The sequence below is a fragment of the Lagopus muta genome, chromosome 8, assembly GCF_023343835.1.
Source record: "Lagopus muta isolate bLagMut1 chromosome 8, bLagMut1 primary, whole genome shotgun sequence".
Lineage (NCBI taxonomy): Eukaryota > Metazoa > Chordata > Aves > Galliformes > Phasianidae > Lagopus > Lagopus muta.
This window is the reverse complement of record NC_064440.1, coordinates 8,733,358-8,749,984: the sequence shown is the minus strand read 5'-3', so window position 1 is coordinate 8,749,984 and position 16,627 is coordinate 8,733,358. Positions and strand designations below refer to the sequence as shown.

The 16,627-nt window shown below is 41.7% G+C and overlaps 1 protein-coding gene across 3 annotated transcripts in view; it reads right to left on the bottom strand.

Moving 5' to 3' along the window:
• Positions 1 to 11,783, bottom strand: part of SNX4 (sorting nexin 4) — a 31,587-nt gene extending 19,804 nt beyond the window's left edge. The window contains exons 1-5 of one of the 3 annotated variants that reach the window (XM_048952819.1): positions 11,265 to 11,783; positions 10,180 to 10,295; positions 2,659 to 2,797; positions 2,433 to 2,582; positions 1,453 to 1,500 (exon numbers count right to left, since the gene is read on the bottom strand). In XM_048952819.1, the coding sequence (XP_048808776.1) occupies positions 1,453 to 1,500; positions 2,433 to 2,582; positions 2,659 to 2,797; positions 10,180 to 10,295; positions 11,265 to 11,618 (807 nt within the window). In that variant the 5' untranslated portion in view covers positions 11,619 to 11,783. Of the gene's footprint in view, positions 1 to 1,452; positions 1,501 to 2,432; positions 2,583 to 2,658; positions 2,798 to 10,179; positions 10,296 to 10,742; positions 10,831 to 10,960; positions 11,061 to 11,264 lie in introns of those variants that run through there. The other 2 variants (XM_048952820.1, XM_048952822.1) reach the window with 2 other exon arrangements.
• Positions 11,784 to 16,627: the final 4,844 nt, after the last annotated feature.

Here is a 16,627-nt window from a genome sequence, read left to right as displayed (position 1 = left end):
TGCCATAAGCATGTAAGTAAACTAAAGAGTGGGGGGAAATAACAGCTGCCGCTGCTTTCTCATTCCTAAAGGATCTAAGTAACAAATCCCCTGAAGAACAAAATTAAGTGTTGGGGGCTGGGAAGGGGGGAAAGACATGATTAAATGACACAGTTGGCAGAATAAACAAAGCCTCCAATATCAACATTCAACTATAACATGCTCAACTACATTGCATTAATGCCTAATTTAAAGTCAAGTTGGCCTGGTTCAAACCCTTTGGGACAAAATGCACATCCTGCTTTAATGCATCAGTAGCAGAGACAGCAGAAGTGCCAGAACCAGTGGTCTGACTGTAGTCCTGCACGTACAGAGAGCCATTTTTACACATATCTGTCCTCTAGCATAATGCTAAATAACCAGACAATGAGAGCTTTATCTACCCTTTAATGTTGAATAAAGAAAAGAAGCTTTTCCCCAGAATTCTGCAAAAAAGTTACTTTTCTTTAAGGAAAGAAGAATTGTAAAGGAAAAACTACATATAAAATCCAAACCAGCAGGAAAATGGGACTCAGCTCATCTTTCATTAGATTTAGAATGTGTTTTCAAGCATGCAAGTATTCTCAGCACTCTGCAGCAAGTTTTCTTTCCCTTTCTCCCAGAGTGTGCACTCCTGAACATAAGTCAGTACAAACTTCCTGAACTTGTTTGAAAAGGTTGAACTTGTAGCTGAAATAAAGGTCTATGGACCAGGAAAATAGTTGTTGCATTATGAATACCAGCAAAATGCAAGCCCTGCCATGAAAAGAGAAATTTATTCTCACAAAGTACTGGTAACAAAGTTCCTCGGACACTGAGGTTAAGAGCACTAGTAATTTTCTTCAGCTCTAATTATTTGGAAAAATAGAGCCGTGATTTCATGGCTTGACCACATTACAGTGAACAAAAGCTCAGTATCTGTCCCCACATGGTAACTTTTCCAAGCTGAGCGCAGCAATCTGTTAGATTCTTAGTTTCACATCCTGGCCAGCATCAACTCACTGTTATCGATGTGGATAGCACTACTATAGGACGTGTTTCTGTGAAACAGATAAGGTGCACCAAATTCACCTATCTTAGTCCTTTTTAGCACAAAGTCCTACAATTCAGACTCCTCTGCTTGCATCAACATACAAAAGCGCTGCAATGATCTCAAGTTCATTAGCTGTAAAGCTTCTAAGGATGACAGCTCCCACTACTAGCAAAATTACAAGGCTGAGCACTGAATATCATACATTTTAAACTTCCTACAGAATCTGACAACTGAAGACTTACCCATTACATGCTATGAGCGTGACTTTTTTCTTGCAGTTACAAGTAAGCATTAAGAAAAGCCTTTAACTCATTTTAACATCAAAGTCTTTCATAGCTAGTTGAAAACGCGCATGCTGAAGTGTGCAGCCCAGTCACAAGATAGACATTTATAATAATTACCTTTAACTGAAATCCAGTCTCATTCACCATTTCTTTCCATCCACCTTCCTAAAAATACAGAAAAAGAAGGTACTGTTACAATGAATTAAGAATGCCACTGCTTCCTCAACTCTCTGTACCATAACTGTATCAGAGCTAAAAGAAGAGTTCTCAGTAAGCTTGAGTCCTGCCTCAGCCACCCTCTCCACCTGATTTCAAGAACATGAGTTAATAACATACTGTTATGTTCTGCTTACACGCTAAGCTCTGCCCCAAAACCTTAAGGCAGAGCACATACCAAGAACATACAGGTAACGACTGATGTCATCTGTTCACCATGCATGCACAGTCCTCTTGTTCACCTGTAATGGCTGTTCCATCACCAATTCCATACTGCTACTCATTCAGGTTTGTTTGCACATTAAGCTGTGCTAGTGCAGACATACCTACTTGGGCTGCTATTTGGGAATCTCTGATCAAAACACAGAACAAAGACACTCCTAAATTTGAAAACTGTGGAATGCAGTGTTTTGGCTAACAACCAGATTACAACTGTTGGGATTACACAGGAGTGGATCACAGTTCAAAACTGAAAGCTAAAGAAACTTCCAAAAAGAAAATTGGAAGCTAGTACTCTCTCTGCTGGCAGCCATACAAGATGCTATTTCAGGTTTACTTCTAGGAAAGCTTTCCCAACCAACACACACTAACTTGTCAGTATGATGCTCTAAAGGGGTGGGAATTCTCTCTTAGGAGCCTCCTAACTAGACTGGAATAAAACCATAAGGTGCATTAGAAAGCCAACTGTACAACTGCAACAGGCCGTTAAGATGCTTTTACACATACAAGCCTTTTCCACCCAAATGTATTCATGTTGTCCATCCTTCCCCTAAACCGTGAACAAGCTCAAGATCAATGGAAGGAAAGAGAAAGAAAGGATATTATCTTAAAGAAATAATCACTAGAAATATATATTTAAGAAGCACATCATTTTACCATACCTGTGTCAAAAATGAATAAAAGATTTTGTCTTGGCAAAGCACAGGATGCGAAGCCACACGTAACAAGAAGTTTTCCAGGCCAATTCTTCTTCTCTCCACAAAGTCTGGATCCATATTATCTGCTGATAGTTTATGCCAAACAAAGTCAGCCTATTTAAAAAGAAGAGTGTTAATGGCAAACAAATAAGAAACAATATGAAGCAAGCTGCAGTCACAGCTTCCTTACCCTTTTTTCTGGCAAAGGTGGAACAACAATATGTGGGTAAGTAACTAACAAATAATTCCTCAATAATTCAAATTCACTGTAACGCCGCCACAGGGAGTCCACTGGGGAGCACTGTCCCTCATTCTGGGACTCAACAGCTCTGAAAAATAAAACAGTTTGAACATTAGTAAGCTACCATCAGCTCAGTTGTAGAGATGATCTTAAGAACAGTTGCTCAGTAAAGATTAAGATCAAGTTTAGCACTAGTTTCATGTCTACACACTTCATTTAAAAGAAAATAATTCTGCTATCTGCCTGATAGCATTCAACTTCTGCACGTGCCAGGAACAGGAAGAAGTCAATGAATTTTCATCACACCACAAGCAAACAGGTAGGTCACAGTCTAGTTATGTAAGTGGCTTAGATCACATCACTATAGAATTAGATATATTTGTCTTGGAACAGTTGTTAGGCTTCAAGCCAACACCATTTCATGAGCAGCTGAAGGAAACAAAGCATTACAAGAAAGAATTCACTATTCGTTGGGAGTGTCTTCACTTATAAAGACAAAAGTTGTATCAGTGCAATAGCCAGAAGAGTTAAAAAGTATAATTTAGAATTAAAAATAATGTTTAAGGTTTTTTTTCCTGTTTTGAGAAACGTGACAAATTTCAAGTCATATCCAATCTTTTGTTTGGAATAGTATCTTTCCATAAGTAAGACTAAGGATGTATAGTCTAATAAACTAGGTCAGGATAAGGTGAGCAGGTACAAAAATTGATGTATCTGAACATTTTGTTGAACACTTAAAGCCAACAGCATCTAGCAAGGGACTAAAGGATTGTATGTTACTATAAAAGGAGAAATGGAATCTTATAGGATTGAAAAGTAACATAAAAACCATTTTTAAAAGTCTTCATACAAGACATTTAAAGCAACACAAATTCTTTGCAATATCATAAAACAAGCATCAGGACGATAACACTTCTTGGCAGTTAGCATATGCCAGAATAAACAGAGAGACTTCAGACACAGCCCTTAACAGAAACCAGTGATGTCTACGTCTACCTTAGCTCTTACATTAAGTGACTACTTAACGTACGAGCCCTGACAGAAACCTACATGGAACAGTATTAACTCTGCTATGAGATTATCACAGATTATATGAAGCTGGAAGGAACTCTGCAAGTCTGTAGTCCAACTCTTGCTAAAAACAGGTTGCTTGGAGTCATTTCCAGTTGGGTTTGAGCATCTCCAAGTGCAGCAACTCTACAGCCACACTAGCAGCCCATTCCCATGCTTGAACGTCCTTAAAGAAGTTTTTTTCTTAGGTTTAAATAGAATTTCCTGCATTTAAATTTGTGGCCACAGCTTCTCATTCACCCTGCGCAGTTCTTGAACTCATAAGAACTTCACGGAGTAATGTTATACATATATCTGAAGAGCACACATACTATTCAATACTTAACTGTGTTTATCCCAGGTAACTGAAGCTGTAGGAAGAAGACAGACGAGGAGAAAGAATAAGAACAAGGATGCATTCATTTTAAAAAAAACAAAAACAAAACCACAATTCAACACAAGCTGCTGCAGATGAATACTCTTTGAGATTGACTTCAAAAAACAGCCAGCACACTGCTGACAGCCACCAAGTCACACTGTAAACATCCTACAGCTCATCTGTAGGAAGAACTTCCTTACTGTAGAGTGTTTTGACCTTAAGTTGTAACTGCAAGCACAGTGCTTTGGAGAGCCTAGGCTTAGCACTGGTCTGACAGGCTGTGCAGCACTCCTCCCTACTGGAACACTGCACAGCTTAAGCATTTCCAAAACTCTCTGGTTTACTGTGAAGTGGGTGTTTAGCAACTGTACTGCTGTTGAGCTGGAGGCAGATCTTAACAGAAAGGGAATTAAGTTACCATGCCTCAGATCAGTTGCTTGGCTGCAAGCTGAAGGCACAAACCTGACATTCCTAGAGAAGAAACTACCAGTAGGACCTAGTGAATAATTTGACCATTCAAGACAAATAAAAGTACTTAAGAATCAGGGATCCTTCTCACCTCCCACTTCTGCAGCTATCACTCAGTTGTTCTGGCTTGCAACACAGGTTTCAACAGCACTAATTTCTGCATGGATTATCTCTGATGCCTAAGCAAGGCTGCCCCCCATCAATACAGCATAGGATGATGTGGATGCTAAGAACACACTGCACAAACTAACACGAAGAAAATAAAACTGCAAAAACTGCAGGCCAAGACAACAGGGTTCATTCTCACTGGCAGACAGAGGTGCTGCTCTCTTCAGCCTATAAATCCTAACAACTCCCAAGTCAGTGCAAGTCTAATCTAACATTTGTCGCTTTCTGACTTATCTTGTGAGTCCCTACAGCATCAAGGAGGTCAGCTCAGAGAAGAACGAAATGGAAATTACTTTTCTTGAAAGTATCTGGTACAGATACTCCTACATCACTCACAAATATACTATTTTAGAAATGTAATTTCTAAAGACATTAAAAAGAACTACCCAGATTTTTATTAGTGCACGTTTGCAATTACATAACTCAATATAGCTCTCTCATTTCCAATACAAGTTCAGTATAAATAAGAAGCATAAAGTTCAGTAACTTGTTTTCCATAACTGACCTCTCTTAACTCATCCAACTCTGCCTCACCATTCCTCCTCATTTTCACCAAGCTGGCTTCACAACCTTAAAGCTGTATTTTTCTTAACACTTCCCATTCCTGCACTTGACTCATATTATCACCAATTTTAACATAAGTGTGGAAAAAAAACTAAAACTGCTCTGCTACAAATAAGAGAAAACAAACAGAAATCAAGAAGAATCTATTCATAAATTTGAAAGCAACTTCATAGATCAAGGTGTGCTTGATAAAAAGCACGTGCTCTACATCTATAGCGTGGATTTCGTGTTAGAAGGGAACACACTTACATTGCAGGTTCCCATCCTGCAAATACATCAGCAGGACCATCGTGTATTTTAATAGTGCAGCAGTCCATTTATCGTTTGCAGTGGTTCAGGTCAATACACCATCAGTAAATTGTCATTGTAAGAGAACGTGGCCTTCTGATAAGACAATGTTCCAGCAGAAATTCTGTCTTTAATGCTTCGTGACTGTTTTGCATAGATAATTATGAACTGGAAGCCATAAGGACAGGCCGTTTTGAGCCTCAACTGTGCTTCCAGAGTACCTGCTATATCAGCTTCGTACTTGCCAGAACTAACAAGACAACATCAGCCAGTCCTTGGAACCCTGCTCCAGAAAGGAAGGGGAAATCCACAAAGGTACTCGTTACACTTAACACCTTCATTACCATCTAATTTTTTAGACCACGTTATGAACTCTACCATTAAGTTCAAGTACTGCACACCAGTTTCAATTAAGATTATAATCACTTGTTGACATTCTGTCAAACTTCTCAATTTGTTTTGGTTTTAAAAACATAACGTAATACTTGTACGGTCTGCAGGCAGGAAAACCATATGTTTCCTCTCTAAGTACAATTTTAACAATGCATGTTATTCATTGAATGAGACTGCAGAAAAAAAAAAGATAAAACTGAAACCTGAAAGCTTTTACACTCATAACTGATGCTATCATAAGCAATTAGAAGACTACATTACTCCAGAAGCCACATTCATTTGCCTTAATTCAAAGTGCCGATGTGAAAACTTCAGTCCACCTAAACAACTTCTTCCCATTTAAAACTAATTATCTGAAATGAGCCATTAAACAATTCTTCATGTAATAAAAAGAGGAATGGCTGCAAAATATTAGAGAAGGGAACATATTGGTGTGCTTCCTTCTGAATCCTATAAGCACCTCACCAACTGCAGAGGCAGCACATCTGCTTTCAGCCCCCCAACCTCCCCACGTCCCAGGAGCAGCACCTGCACTCCCCTGCAGCAGACAAGGTTCACCCTCTACGTACAAGAACATCAGTTAAGAAAGTTGGGAAGCTTTGTCCATTAGCTATCTAGCAACAGTGGGAAGCTTTGTCCATTAGCTATCTAGCAACAGTCTACATATTTAAGCCTCTCAACAAACATAAAAATGATTGCTACAGATCAGCTCCATACTCTGTAGGTTGCCTCAAGTTACCAGTCGAGCTGTAAGACAGAGAGGCAGTTCTGTTGTCAGAAGGCATCATCTCACTGTGAAAATCATCAGCTAAACAGCACACTGTATTTAACTAAAATACACATCTATTAAGCAGGTTAATGATTCATTATATCAACTGACTAAAAATTCAGCTGGATGGTCAGTTTTCAGCTCTCCCATCTTTCTCCATCTAATGACTCTTCCCTCCTTAAAGCTCACACTGAATTGATTCTCTCCTGCTTTTCCTGACACACTCTTTGAAGGCACCAGCAACTCTCCATGACTGACAAGGACTGAAAAAGATCTGTATTTTTGCCATTATATCAGGAGCTGTTATACCCCTTCAGATATTCGTTCCACGCTCCCCCTGGGAAGCACATGCTGGGCTCCCAGCCTCACCCAACACAGAACAGGACATTTTGAGAAAGGAACTCAAAGAAAGTGCCACAGAGGATAAATCCTTGAAGTCCTACAGTGCAGCACTGGTAGCACTGAACCCTGATCTAGCTGGCTACAGATTTCCAAGTCCATTCTTCCCACAGAGCAGTTTTTGTGCAGTCAGTACTGGGCTGCAAGAAGTTGTGCTCCTTTTTCTTTTAAAAAAAATAGTTATTACCCTCATTACTGGGACCATGAGGACGAGGTTAGAGATCCAAACGCCAGCAGGGACAGAAGCAGAGTTAGCTTAATGGAAATGCTCTGGTACTACAGTAGAGATTGTTTACTTTAAAGGATAACAGGAAAGAAAGGCATCCCCATACGGACTATAATTAAAATGAACTGCAGTTCAACAGAGAGCTTTTAGAGGTGCTCTATATCCTAGTTAAATCTCAAAAAAAAAAAAAAAAAAAAAAAAAAGACCAGGAGTCAAATTCTGAGTTTTATACCATCTCTGTTCTTGTGGTTACAAGAAGAAACTGGCATGAGACACAGATGCCTGAATTTCCAATCAGTAAGCAATTGTGAATATATGAGGTTCTGGATACTTGCCTCTTCCCTTATAGGAAGCAAGTGACATGCTGAGCACCCACATTGCAAGGAAGAGCATTTAGTTACAAATTCTTATCATTAAGTTGTGCATTCTCCTTAATGCCATCTTGCACAGAGGTAGAAGTGTTCATCTGTTCTCTCAGGGAGAGCATAAGAACGGAGTTATTTTTAAGTAACAGTGCAGTTTAACACAAGCTGTGAAAGAAACTGACTTCAAGACTAATTGAACGGAAATAGCTCACCAAAAAAATCCACCAAGCTAATGCAGAAAGGTGTAAACCAACACTGAATGAGATGCTTTCAGGAAGCGTGACCCTTGGAATTGGCTGAGGTTCTGCTGTCTGCAGCAGGGAAGTTTGTTTTGTCTCATTAGGAAAAAAAAAAAAAAAGAAAAAAAAAAGAAAATCTATCCTGAGGTGTAATGATACCAAAAAAAAAAAAGAAAAAGCAAATGAAAGTGTGAGAATGCCAGTAAATCTTCTCACTTCGAAAAGAAAAATAAAGCAACATCATTACCTACATTCTGTAAAAAGTTTTATCAGAGCTAGTGAAACTAATGTGTTAAAAGTTTAGGTACTCAGCTCCTGTTCTATAACAAATGTATGGTGGCTGTAATTGCATCCACCTTGTGCCTCTTATTCAGCAAGCTGCACACAGCTCTTCAATTCAAAATGAAATTAAATCCTAGATAGCAGTACCAGCGGAACCCCAGTTCACATAAATGTAATGCAACTATTATTAAGTGGTCTTCCTTTTATATTACTATAAACTGAGTTTTATTCCTTGGCTACAAAATATCCTATTACCCACAGACAAATTGCTGTGAAGCCCACCTACAGCTACAGGCTCAGCAGGAAGCACAGTTAATAGCCAGCAATTATATTTATGCAAGAAATTTTTGCCTTCTCAGCAAAAGGAATAGAGAACCTATTTTATTAGAGATGTGACAAACCCACATTTTCAATAGTTACGCGACAAACATGAAATTGGTCTCAGTATTTGCTGACCACAGAATGAAATAAATCTTAATGAAAGAAGGCAATCTGAGCAGCAAAACACTTTTGCCACTGAGAAAGAACCAGTGGGAAAGACTGGTGGGGGTGAGCTTAATGTAGGGATGATCGAGAGATGCAGTCAGCATATTCTGGGGCTGCACAGAGGTGCCCTCAGAGTACCCTCCACATCACAGCTAGACAACAGTGATGCCAATTTTCATTCCATTGAGAAACAACACTGAAGGAAAAACAGGATTACTTATGTGAGAAGATAAGATTTTCAATTTCAATACACTGTGGAAGTATTTTTAAAACATCTCAGCAGCTCTCAAAGAGCTGTGATATTTGAAAAATAAACCTTGCTTCTAATTTAGATTTTATTCATAAAATTAAGAAAAATATACTAAATACACCTCTGGAGATCTGCTTCACAGCCTGACTGGCGTGTCACTTCACCAGTTAAACAAATGAAGCAGACTTTTAACCAGCAAATGGAGGACTCATGTTAGTGCTGCATTTTGCACAGGCTGAAGAGTTCAAAACTGTAACTGCTTTGTTTCAGAGGGTTTTTATCAGTACAGCTCATCGCTCCTGAGGCAAGACCCAAAGGTTAGAACTGCTAACGTGGAGAAGCTAGAGACAAAACTCCTAATAAAGTCTGGTCTTAACATCCTTGCTTCAGCTGAGTAACGTGACCCCACATAACAGGAGTCACCTGTGACTAGGAAGGAGCCCTAAGTAAGACATTTCAAAGCTTTGTTTGCTACCCAGTACTTAAAACTGAGAGCTGCGCTTGTGATACCAACTGTGCTAAACATACTCACATTACTAATCTTACCAATAGGATAAGATTAAAAGCAGTGAGTTCTGCAGTGAAAGTTCAAGCTAACACAAAGGAAGGAAACAGTTAATTAACCCTTACCCTAGAACACTTACCAGGAGTTGTGCTCGATCCAATCACACTTCAAACACGAGTGGAGCCATAAATTTTGACCACATGACCTAAGTCAAGAGACTCCTTTATTTCCTTGTGATTCCAGACAAGTCCAACCATTACTTCAGACCACAAAGCACAACCTCTCTCACACGCAAGCTGCACATACAACACTACATATACTCATACAAATTTATCCAGGCCATACAGTTGTTGACACCATGTTAAAGCAATATCTTTCAAGCACACATTTTTCCATCTATCTTCAAATGAAGAATTACAGTGCACAGTTAAGCAAGACCAGCATTAATATTGAACTGGAGATCAGATGCCAAGTTTTTGCAGGAAAAGATCCTCCAGAGTATGTTGTTATCACTTAACAAATCATAAACCAACTAAATCCTCTCAGCGACTGTTCCTGAATATTTTCACGGGGGAGGGAGGGGAAGCCTGTTTGGAATGGCACATCTGAGCCTACTGAGAGCGAGTTCTCATCACCCACCTTGTCTCAATGAGGTAAGCAGTATATGTTTCTTGCATGTTCATGGCATTTCTCCCAGTCCGTTTCTCTGCTTCTGAAACGGTGATTTCCATTTTCTTTGCTAAGCAGTCTTCCATCTTTTCAGAGGAGGGAAAAGAAAATTCATGTAACATTCACTGCACAAAGGAAAGGCTGCCGACCCTACCTCCCCTTTGATCATTACGATAGGATAAATCTTTTAGCAGCATTTCATTCCATATCCGTTTGTAAATCTGGCACATAACATGAAAAGAGAGAACTTGCTTTCAGGGAGGGAAAAAAAAAAAAGTCAACAAGCAGATAGCTTCAGAGACCAGAAGTTATCAAAAGCCAGGAAGAGAACAAACATTTCCCCTGCACATAACAGCTTAACTCCAGAAAAAGAAAAAAAATAAGATAAAAGAAGAAAAAAGAAAAAAAAAAAAAAAAAAACCCACAACAACTAACAGTATCAACAGTGCCCCATACTTCCTAACAAATCAGTTCCCTACTACCAGCACATCCCTCCTCCAAACACCTGGGGCACAGCACTACTCCCCTCTTACAGGAAGAAGAGCACACAGTGAGATTTCAGTGCTTTGCTTTTAACTCTCTGGGAGAAGGATCTTCTCCCACAGTCAGGCAGAAACCAGTAGGACCACATCAACCCCCTGGAAAGGCTGAGCTCCGGGGACCTCCCACTGAATCCAGCAGGGAGAGAGAAACTCCGAGCGTGTATGCGTGAAGGGAGGGGGGCAACCTGATAAGTAAAAATATTAATTACAATTATCAGCATCCGGCGCTATGGCCGCGGGCAGACAGCGCGAACACCAGCCGAGGAGGAGGGGACCCGCGTTCCCGGAGCGGACAGCCCCGGACCGGCAGAGCAGAGCCGCTCCCGGCTGCAGCCCCTCCCGCAGCGCAGGACGCCCCTCGGCCGAGTCCCGCGCCCCTCCCCGCCGTAGCGGCGCCGCGTCCGGGCGGCGCGGCTCACGAAAGCCCGGTGCTCGGCCCCGCGGGTAGGCCGCGCCCGGTCCGGCGCACCAGAAGCGGTGGGACGGGCCGCCCCGCCAACCCCCACACCTCACCGTGGCTGCCGGCTGCTCCGGGAGCGGGAGGTCTCCGGCGGGCAGGGCGCCGTCCTCCTCCGGGCGGCTCTCGCTCGCTTCGGCCTCGGCGCTCTCCATGGCGATAAGGGGCTCGGCTCCTCGCTGCGCGCAGGCGCCGAGGCCGCTCCGGCAGGCACGGCGGGCCCGGCCGCAAGGCACGGGGCGTGGGGCGCCTCGCAGCCCGGCCTGCTCCGGGCGCGGCGGTCCGTCCGGAAGGTGCTGGCTTCCTGCCCTCCGCTGTTCGCTAAAGGCACCTCCGGAGCGTCCGGCCGGCCGGGCACCGCGTTCCTGAGGGGTTTCTGATCCACCCCCCTCGTTTCCGTGCTCTTCCATTGCCGGACAGCTGCCTCTTTGCTTTACGGAGTCTCCTTCACTGGCTACTAACTTTCTCACAAGATGTTTGTTCACATTTGGCAGCTCGCTGTTTTCTTTTTAAAGCTCACCAGCCCGTTATTTCTCCACGCTTGCTCCTTTATGTCACTCCTTTACAGGCACCGAAGGACTCTGTTGTGCTGTGCTCACTCTCACCTCTGCCCCGTGTTCTACCCCTGGTGGGAGATTGTTGGTACCCTTCTTCCTCCCCATTGAAGCCTCATCACTCAAGAGATAACTGAGTGGGTACAGTCCCCACAGTTCATCACTTGGAAAGCTGCTGTTATTTAATAAAAGTTTCAGCTACCTCCTTTCTTCTCATTCAGCAGGAGCAAACAATTCTCTGCCTTTCTACCCTTTTGGAAGGATGTTCAGCAGCTCTGGCATTAAGATTCTGCCAACCATCACCGTGAAAATGTTCCTGGTGCAAATATATCCAAGTTGTGTTGTGTACAATGGACCCACACCTCTGTCATTGCAGCCCTTGGGTTTACTGCCTCACAAAGCCGCAGTGCCACACCGTCTTTATTCAGCTACCAAATCAAACAAAGAAGTTCCTCCAGTTGTGCCTTTCTCAAACTTAGCTTAAAGCCAGCTTAAGGAACAGAAGAGCTGATGGTATAGGTTTCATTGCTTTGCTTTCTTCTGCTTTGAGTAGGAAATATTTTTTTAGTAATAACTAGAGCTGAATTTGCATACATTTTTCATCCCCAAATTAATCTTTCTCTTTCAACAACAATTAAAATAAATCACAAAGTCCCCTTTGAAGACCCCACAAATGAATATTTGGCGTCTGGTTTCTATTCTGTTGTCTTCAATGTTTATTCAACGTTTTCCTCAGATTGTTTGAACTGATACCTCAGTCCCTCCTTTCCCACCCCTCCACCACTGGGGCTGGATGGAGTTTCCCAAGCTTTTTCAGCAAAGAACAAAAGTTTTTACAAATATGTGAACTATGATCTGTCCTTTCAATTGATTGATTTAGGATTTGTTTTCTAAACCCGAAGTCCAGTTTAGATGTAAGAGCGTGATTGTACATTGTAAGACAGAGTCTGTTTTCCATTAGGGTATGGTCTTTTTATGTTTACTCAAGATGTACATTAAGATACATACCTTGTATCAATTACACTCACATTTGCAGGATGTGCATACTGAAATTTTTCAGATCCCTATCAGAGATGTAATGGAAATATTTATGTGAAGCTCATACAGAACATCATCCTTCGTGTTAAATATTTTTATTATGGAAACAATGTTATCAATAAAATACAGCAATATTTTGCAGTTGTAACATCCAGTCATTTCAAAAACTATTTTCAGCTTTGAATTTTTTTTATTATTCCTAAAAAGTAGAGTTATGGCATAGTACGGATGTGGAGATAAATGAATACAGTATGTGTTGGAGAGGGATAATGACAGAGAGTCCAATCCGAGATGACAAACATGGACAGTCCTCAGAGACAATACAGCCTGGGAGCATTAGAGGGAAGTATGAGGGACCCTTTTCATGAACTACTGTGCAACGAGGAGCTTTGATAAGCACCAATGGCACCACAGCCACACAGAGTGCTCCTCCTGAGCCACATTTCCCTCCAGCACAGCCTGCAAAGCAAGCTGTCTTCTCTTACAGGTAAACCACAGCAGTATGAAAGGTCTTCATCCAGGTGATCGACACGCCTGCAAATATGACTCAGCAGTCAGGAACATCTGTCTCCAGATCTAACTAGCAGATCACACAACTTTTTCTATGAACTAATCAGAAGGCTGAGTGTTAGTCAGATTTTGTAAGTGTCCAAGCTGGGAATAAATATTTTCACTGTAGTAGCATGGCAGGACACTCAAACCTTTGCTTTGGGCAGTGTTTCCCCCTAGCTTGACACAGCTACATGTGCTGTCAGGCTCTCTTCAGACCCCCTCCTCTGAAGGTGAGTGTGACTTCCTTCAGGTTACTCTAAGCATGAGGCAACACATCCTTTGTTTTCCAACCATAACGAGGCAAGCTGTACTTGGCTTCCTACCTTCAAGCTCCTTCAGCCTCTGAAGCTTATACTGGAGAGACAGATTTTCACAAAAACAATCTTTTCCAATCAAAGCACCGCTGACTTCCTTAATAGAGAGAAAGGAACATCTCAGGTTCACCAAACACATTTGCTCTTTCTTCCAAGTTTTGCCTTTTCTAAGCAATGGCACCACACAGGGAGATGCAGACTGCCTCACTGACCTCCTCTCAGCTGTTTCTTACTCACAGCATGGTCCCTGGCAAACAGAGAGCCTACCTCTTTCTAGCTTCTAAATCTGTAATTTTTAATCCTGCTCTTACTCTGAATAAACTGCTTTTTGACTGAACAAAGCTAAGCAACTCAGTTCCTGATGCTTTTAGTAAGGTTATGTGTGTTATGTATTGCTCTACCTTTTCTACTTGGTTCTGTTTTGTTCTAGGAACTGACACACCTTTGGCAAAACCTATACACCATATTCATGGGAAATCATTCAGATAATCTCCGCTTTGTCACAATACTGATTTTTAATAACTTCATTTAGACTTTCTCATCTCTTCAACTTCTTTGAAGTGTTTACAATTAAATGATAACAGAAACAACAACAGCTGTCAATTTGTTATTGAGAATTTAAACAAAAACAACTAGAAGAGTAAGTGTGCTTTGCATCTGTCTTCCAGTGCCTGTGGCGTTTCCATAACCTCAAGTTCTGTTCTCCAGGCTGAACAGTACCAGTTCTCCCAGCTTGCCCTCGAATGGGGAGGTGTTCCATCACTTATCTAAAGCCTCAGGACTCAGTTTATGCATCAATACTGATAACTACAAATATCAACAGTTTAAAAAAGAACTAAGCAAATGCAACAGATATTAGTCCAGTCACATAACGTGCAAGCAATTGGGTGGGTCAAGGGAAGATCTACTGATGCAGAAGAAAACTCAGCATCTTTTGTGGCAGTCAGACATTAAAACCAATGCTCTCCTATGTTCTCTGAGTCCCAGCATGCATGGAGAGAAGCTCAGTTTTTTGCACATCCACATCTGCATCGTGGATTATAGCTATGTGGTTCCTTCTTCCCTTTCTCACCCTTCATATTCCTTGTCAAATCAATATCTTTGGCCCTGGGAATAAGAAGTTTGACTCACCTGATTCTAGCAAAGTCCATCTTGACTTTGTTCAGTGCCCGTGCTGGGAGCTTCAAACCCATTGATGGGTTGCAGACTCCTGCCTCCCGCAGTGGAAACTCAGATTATATTGTTTCAGGTGGCCAAAATTTTGTTTTAATTTTCTGGTAAATATCTTCCAGCTCCTAAATGAGAACTTAAGGAAAACTACTCCCAAGATGCAACTTAAAAATCACCCTGCAGAAACCTTATGTTCCTCAGCTTAAACCCAACCTTCAGTAAGTCTTGAGTTATGAGGCTGTCCAGGTCACTAACAGAGAAGCAGGAGAATTTACACCAAAAGGCATAAGCAAGTCAACAATAAAAGTAACCATTTACCTTTTCTTGCTCTTCAGCATCTTACTCCAAAGGTCATTGTGCTCTCTCACTGGAGCAAAGTTCTGTGATTTGAGTTTAGAACTTCAGGCTAAATCCCAGAGTCACCATCCCTGGAGAAGTTCAAGAACCACAGAGATATGACACTGGGGATATAGTTAGTAGCCATGGTGGGATACTTCGGGGTTGGACTTGATGATCTTAGAGGTTTTTTCCAAACTTAACGATGCTATGATTCTTTGTGCTCAAGACACAAATATTTCCCTAAGATTATTCTTCATAAAAGAAGAAACATCTTATAGGGTTCTGTTTGGCCCAGCAGCTGTCTGCATACACTGGGGCACATGGACAATTCCCTCCTGCCCATGGCTTGGGCACCTGGCTGCAGGGAAACTGCACAGCATTCCTGCTGCCCTCCCAGGTTCTGCAGTTCAAACAATAATATCCACCACTCCAGTCCCTTGCACTTGCACTTCCACAACGCAAGGCATGTTTTGTCTCCTGCTGGAGACATTACCTCTCCAAGTGTCCTGGCATGGCAGTGGATCCTTCCTGAATTTAAAGAGGGCTGCCACTGATCATGAATAATCTGCAGCATTCACAGCAAAAGCCTTACCCAGCTTTCTCATTACACGCAAAAGGGCTCAGACTTGAAAATCCAGCTGGCAGCCTGAGTGGTCCATGGGCACGTTGAAATACTGCAAGAGAGCTGGCAGGTCACCAATGCAAACTGCAGTTTCAATATGCTGATTGGAAAATAGTGTCTTTCTCAAAGTTTACTAAACATTTACTTGTCCTTATTCCCAAACAGCCATTCACCAGTGGTTATAACAGTCCAACCCATCCCTTCTATGTTAATGCTACTTAGCACGTAGGAAGATGCCCAACCTGATTTAAAGAAAAGTAGGTGATGGAAATCAATTCTGGACCTTTCTTAGGACTTGAGCCAATGTCCTCCAGGACCAGGAACATGAGCAGATTCCTTGGTCAGGCAAGCCCTCATTTTTCCAAATATCTGCTCTGCTCGTTCCAGGTGGTTTCTTCTCTTATGCCATCCCTGTAGCTTCTGTTATCCCCGGAACAGAAGGCCATTTCTCCACAGAGCACAGGCTTGTGTCTGGGCACTCTGGTGTGAATGGGAGCAGACCAAGCAGCTCTCTGCAGAGGCGTGCTTCTATAGCCATGGCATAGGAGAGCCATCTCATCTAACATTTTCCCTTTTTCATTAAAAAAAAAAAAGGGGGAAAAAAATGCTGTTATTTAACCCCCTAACAGCATAGCTTACATAAATAATACAGAAAATAAGTGGGTGCAGTTTATCAGAAAGATTCATGCACAGAAAGGAACAGGCACTTCAAATCCAGCTGAGCAGAAGCCCGTTGATTATGAGCCAGCATACATGCAAGCATAAACATACATGCATCACATATACATCACACACTGATTAATTAACCAAAAAACAAATGTATAAACAAG